Source organism: Oncorhynchus tshawytscha, linkage group LG27 (genome assembly GCF_018296145.1).
Source record: "Oncorhynchus tshawytscha isolate Ot180627B linkage group LG27, Otsh_v2.0, whole genome shotgun sequence".
Taxonomy (NCBI): domain Eukaryota; kingdom Metazoa; phylum Chordata; class Actinopteri; order Salmoniformes; family Salmonidae; genus Oncorhynchus; species Oncorhynchus tshawytscha.
In genome coordinates, this window is record NC_056455.1 from 15,560,407 (window position 1) to 15,566,749 (window position 6,343).

General features: G+C 41.0%; 1 protein-coding gene and 2 non-coding genes across 4 annotated transcripts in view; 2 read left to right on the top strand and 1 right to left on the bottom strand.

The window, feature by feature from the left end:
- LOC112258867 (growth factor receptor-bound protein 2) overlaps positions 1–2,385 on the top strand; it is a 39,249-nt gene extending 36,864 nt beyond the window's left edge. For both annotated transcript variants that reach the window (XM_042307184.1, XM_042307185.1), the window contains 2 exons: positions 54–222; positions 553–2,385. In XM_042307184.1, the coding sequence (XP_042163118.1) occupies positions 54–222; positions 553–738 (355 nt within the window). In that variant the 3' untranslated portion in view covers positions 739–2,385. The remainder of the gene's footprint in view (positions 1–53; positions 223–552) is intronic.
- A 2,250-nt stretch (positions 2,386–4,635) lies between these two features.
- On the bottom strand, positions 4,636–4,717 carry trnas-aga. Its single transcript has one exon. It is a non-coding gene; the product is annotated as a tRNA-Ser (tRNA).
- A 154-nt stretch (positions 4,718–4,871) lies between these two features.
- Positions 4,872–4,953, top strand: trnas-aga. The gene has a single exon. It is a non-coding gene; the product is annotated as a tRNA-Ser (tRNA).
- Positions 4,954–6,343: the final 1,390 nt, after the last annotated feature.

Consider the following 6,343-nt stretch of genomic DNA (forward strand, 5'->3'; position numbering starts at 1 on the left):
TCTGCTGCTGGCAAGCTACCCATGGTTCTCTTCCTCTGTCCCCTTCTCCTCAGGTTTGGAAATGACGTTCAGCACTTCAAAGTCCTGCGTGATGGGGCAGGAAAGTACTTCCTGTGGGTGGTGAAGTTCAACTCGCTCAACGAGCTGGTGGACTACCACCGCTCCACCTCTGTATCCCGCAACCAGCAGATCTTCCTGCGTGACATTGAGCAGGTCCCCCAGGTGAGAACACATCCCCCTTAACCTTCATATCTGGCTCTTTACCAGTGTGGCTTTGTAGAAGACTTAATGGTCACAACAAAAAACTAGGTTATTAGTGTAAAATAATAGCTTTGAGGGAGACCAATTGGCCCCAGAGTTGCTGACTCAATCCCTCATCCTGCCGGCCTAACCTTTGGATGTCATGGCATTGGCTCAGTTCACCAACGAATCACGGTTGGTTCAGAAAACACAATCAGGGAAGAACCGAGGCTTTGTCCTTTTGAAAGACCGTGTTAACATGTCTGGGACTCATGGATTTGTTTTGCTCTCTTTCTCTCTCCCTGCCCACAGCATCCCACATATGTACAGGCGCTCTTTGACTTTGACCCCCAGGAGGATGGCGAGCTGGGCTTCCGACGCGGAGACTTCATCCAGGTCCTGGACAACTCTGACCCTAACTGGTGGAAGGGAGGATGCCACGGGCTGACGGGCATGTTCCCCCGCAACTACGTGACACCAGTCAACCGGAACATGTAAACAAACACACAAATATCAACAACCACCCCATATCAACCCATCAAGAAGACATCAGGAACAGAGAGGGAGAATGCAACAAGGAATGAAAAATGGAGGAGGAGTTCTGTCGACGGCATCACCTTGTAGGTGGCAGCTGAGCAAAGCCAACTTTTAACACTGAGAATGTTCGCCTCCATATTGAACGCTTCAGTCAGAACTGAACTGTCCTTGAGGAAAAACACAGAGAAACTAAGCATAGTGCACCAAAAGTGAAGATAATGAGAATGATTCTATACCTAGACTCCCACATCTGCTTCTGTCCTCTCCTCTACATCTTTACATGCGTTTTCTTTTCCTTTTTTGCTGCATGTTTTAATCACCTAAATGAAATACCAATAAATCCTAACGCTGTTTTAAATAAAAATACATGTACAAATATTTTAAAAAGTGATTGAACTTTTTTTTTTTTTTTAAATACTGATGTTATCTGCAGCAAGTTATCAAGTCCAAGATCATTGGCATTGTACATCAGCCCAGGGCTGTATAAATAAATCACCTACAGTATAGAGAGAATCCATTTTTTAAGAATATATATTATATATATTTGTATGTGTTTTACCAGTCATCACAAATTGTATTGTTTTTTTTCCATTTGTAAATTATGTTAAAAAATGTTAGTCTGGAATAGACCTAGTAGCTCTGGGATAAGCTGAATTGTCAGTATAATTGTCTGTATAATTTTTCCTGAATTATTTGAGGGCTCCTAGATAAAATGGCATGATATTTAAAACATGAAATAATTTCCTAATTTTCTGTTATTTTTAACAAAACCAATCGTGTCAGGAAGCTAACGCCGAGCAGCGAGTAGAGCCATGTATGCTGCATGAGCTGTTGTATTATGAAACCCTGTAAAAGGCCATCCACCTTTTGAAGCCAATGTATTTATTGCAGCCATTTTACTCTTGGGCCGTGAATGTAGCTGACTGAGTCCATAGACATTGACATGAGGGAAGCAAGGTCGGAGAACTGAACTACACAACTGCAAGGGATTTCCGAGAAGTGCTGAATTAGTAATGGTGTCAATATAAAATTATATAGAGAGATGTATGAAAAATATGCATCAATCACACACGCGCATACATTAACAGTCCCCTCCTTGTTAGACTCACACATAACAAGTAGGTGAGTTGGATAATCACATGATGGCGTGATAAACAGTTTTGAGAAAATTGTGTCTTTTATGCTTAAAGTTGAGAGATCAGCTTGACCAATGTTGTTTTTCTCTCGTCTGTGGCGTGTCAAGCACTTTTTATGTTAAGCATTTGATTTCTGGTCTGGTGTGTTTTTTTTCTGTGTGTGTTTAGTTTAGTTTGTTCTCTCTGGATAGTGCCTTTCTCTCTGGTGTTTCAGTGTCTCCGACCTGCTGCTTTGAGCCCCTTTGTGGGGCCCGTCAATCCTGCAGTGAGAAACCATGTACATAATCCAACCTGTCCCATCAACGCCACATCTCCCTCCGTGTGCCCTTTCCAACATTGAACTTTTCTTATTTAAGTGTATCTTGCCTTCTCTTCCCTATTGATACTGTTTTTTTGCCTCTTTTTTTTTATTTAATTTTTAAATAAAAATGCAATTCTACAAATAAAAAAAGAGCAACCATGTGGTGTGGTCCATAGATAGTCGCATAGTTATTTGTTCATCTTGTGATTCAACAAACCTTTTGATGGCTAAGTTCATCTGTCTAAAAATGTATAGAAATGAGTTGCCCATTACCTGGCTTTGCATCTGACAACCTGTAGGGACTGGGACATGCAATGTTCGGCCATGAATCAGACAGGAATCACAAATAAATACCTATATTGACACATCAGACTCCCCTGCGTGTCCAATGCCAAGTTCCTGTCCCTCTGGGTGCCATGAACAAGCTTCAGTTGAAGAGGAAGCTGATGGCTTGGCGTCTTTAAGCACAGCCTTGGGTCTTTGGTACATACAGGGGTTTGCTGCCCGCTGAAAATGTATACATTGCATTACCCTTGTTCTGTTGGACTGTCTGCTTTTGTGTTCTGTTATTTTTAGCCTTTAAACACTTCCAACCAATTTGGCCACTTTCTGACTATATTGCGTCACATGCAGGCAGCCTTTCCACTGACGGACACTTAACAAAACAGCGGACTGGGAACATTAAGTTCTCTCCATCCTCAGTCCATGGAATTCATTGTAGTCTGATGATGTCATGTACTGCTAAAGTCCTCAGGTCTTGAGTCTAGAGACATTTAAGTGAGCAGCATGAATATATAACAGCCATATTTGATGACGTTGTCCCAGATAGCCAGGGAACTTCACAAGCATTTACCAAAACCTGTCTTCTCCAAAAATGTGTCAGACAATTTCCCAGGGTCTCTATCTCCCATCATTTGAGGATCAATTAAATTATCAATTGTCTGTCATATTTTCCACTAAGGGACTTGCTGGCTTTGATAACATGGAAACATATGACTTTTTATAGATCTTGATGCAATTCACTGTGTGTTATTGCTTGGTGTTTACATAAATGATTAATTGTTTGTTTGCTAAGATGCAACGTACAGTTTATCTCTCCGCTTAGCTTGGTGTGTGTGCGTGTCAGTTTATCCATTCGGAGGTGTGGGTGTGTGTGCAGAGAAATACATATTTGTATTCTCACACACACTGTGTATTGACACACACAGTGAAATAACACTGAACTTCCCATGTCATACTTCCTGGGGCGTATTTCATTTGTGGAAATACGTGTTGGGCCTGTGTTTTTGACACCACTGGAGCATCTGTTTTACTGTGTTCAATGTAGGGGTTTGGCAGGCGGAGGGACTGATTGGATGCTCAGGTTAAACTACAGCAGTAATACACTACACAAGCCTCAATTGTAGTATGGAGATTAAATTTAACATGAGGGCCCTGGGCACCAGACATTTTCCAACTCCTGTTCAGAGGATCAAGTCAATAGATTCACATTGCTGTCGCCTCTTGGATTAAAAATCAAAGGGTAGTGAGTAAGTTAAATACCCACGTGGGAGGCATCCTGTCACTCGCCCTGGGCCACACCAGTTCATGATCCACTATTGGAAGGTAGTATTCGAAGGCAAAACTTTCCAGATCTTCCCACTGCTATTCTTTATGCTGTCATCATATTCAAATAGGAATAAAGACACCACTGATGTTCACCCGCTTACTGAACCTCATGCAAATAGTCTGTGAAATGCAAGCATTGGATTCTTTGTACTCCAGTCACCCCCTTACTTATCAGACTGAGATATCTCAATGGTGTACTTTTACACTACCACCATGACACTGTCAAAATGTCTCACTACAACCCAGACTGTCAGATCAAGCATGCCAAAACATGTTTATTCTACAATGCCTTTAATGGGTACACATAGTTGCCAATATGCAAACTAATCTGTTGTACCCACTACATTACATCAAATACAGACGCATTTTAAAATGTTTGGTAAATATGATCATCCTTGTGTGACTGCAATCCCTGCCTGCTGACAGAAATGTTTATTCTGGTATACATAGTGCATTATCGCCACCTCCTGGCAGCTATCATCATCTGAAATTAATTTGTTTTTTTCATGCCACCATTCGGTTCGACCACGGCATAGCGCTATAATAATGTTAATATTTTACCCGTTTTCAATTTATTAGATATAACAGTATGCGTATGTCAATGTTTTCAAAGCTTCTTTTAAAAAATAACGTTAAAATACATTTTGTAAAAGTGCATCACTACGATAATGGGGTGTAGTTTTTGCGTCCTTACATGTCCGTTACGAGAATCATTCGAGATGAATTAGTACATGCTGCATTTTGTACTAAATTATGACCAGACCACAAGACTGGACTTTATGGCTTTTAGCAAAAACCTACAAAAAATGAAACCGTTGTCGGCAGGATTCGAACCTGCGCGGGAAGATCCCAATGGATTTCTAGTCCATCGCCTTAACCACTCGGCCACGACAACTTCATAAGGGATATTTCAAAAATGTGTCTAATCTATATAACAACGCGTAACAAGTTCTTGTTGTAAGTGTTACAATGAAATGTAGATTCCGCATAATAATTTGTATCGTGATGTAATTTATTTGATTGTAATATTTTAGGTGAAGTGGTATGAGGTTGTCGTGGCCGAGTGGTTAAGGCGATGGACTAGAAATCCATTGGGATCTTCCCGCGCAGGTTCGAATCCTGCCGACAACGAAAACTTTTAACATTAGCCGTGACGATGAGGAAATGTCCACTTTTGGAGACATTGTAACACATACATACAGTAACGTTACGATCAATGATGTATATACATTGTGTTATGATCTATATTGTTATATACATTACCAGTCAAAAGTGGACACACCTACTAATTCAAGGGTTTTTCAAAACTATGAAATAACACATATGTATACATGTAATAACCAACAAATGTGTTAAACAAATCTAAATATATTTCTTATTTGAGATTCTTCAAAATAGCCACCCTTTACCTCCTTGATGACAGCTTTGCACACTCTTGGCGTTCTCTCAACCAGCTTCTTGAGGAATGCTTTTCCAACAATCTTGATGTTCCCACATAGTGCTGAGCACTTGTTGGCTGCTTTTTCTTCACTCTGCAGTCCAACTCATCTCAAACCATCTCAATTGGGTTGAGGTTGGGTTATAGTGGAGGCCAGGTCATCTGATGCAGCACTCCATCACTCTCCTTATTGGTCAAATAGCCCTTACACAGCCTGGAGGTGTTTTTTGGGTCATTGTCCTGTTGAAAAACAAATGATAGTCCCACTAAGCGCAAACCAGATGGGACGGCGTATCGCTGCAGAATTCTGTGGTAGACATGCTGGTTAAGTGTACCTTGAATGCTAAATAAATCACAGACAGTGTCACCAGCAAAGCACCCCCACACCATCACACCTCCTCCTCAATGCTTCACAGTGGGAACTACACATGCGGAGATCATCCATTCACATATTCCGAATCTCACAAAGACACAGCGGTTGGAACCAAAAATCTCAAATTTGGACTCATCAGACCAAAGGACAGGTTTCCACCGGTGTAATGTCCAATGCTTGTGTTTCTTGGTCCAAGCAAGTTTCTTATTATTATTGGTTTCCTTTAGTAGTGCTGTCTTTGCAACAATTCGACAATGAAGGCCTGATTCGCGTAGTCTCCTCTGAACAGTTGATGCTGAGATATGTCTGTTACTTGAACTCTGTGAAGAATGTATTTGGGCTGTAATTTCTGAGGCTGGTCACTCAAATGAACTTATCCTCTGCAGCAGAGGTAAATCTGGGTCTTCCTTTACTGTGGCGGTCCTCCTGAGAGCCAGTTTCATCATAGCGCTTGATGTTTTTTGCGACTGCGTTTGAAGAAGCTTTCAATGTTCTTGACATTTTCCATATTGACTGACCTTCATGTCTTCAAGTAATGATGGACTGTCATTTCTCTTTGTTTATTTCTGTATAGCACCCCTACCTTGTCACAACACAACTCAAACGCATGAAGAAGGAAAGAAATTCCACAAATTATCTTTTAACAAGGCACACCTGTTAACTGAAATACATTCCAGGTGACTACCTCATGTAGCTGGTTTAGAGAATGC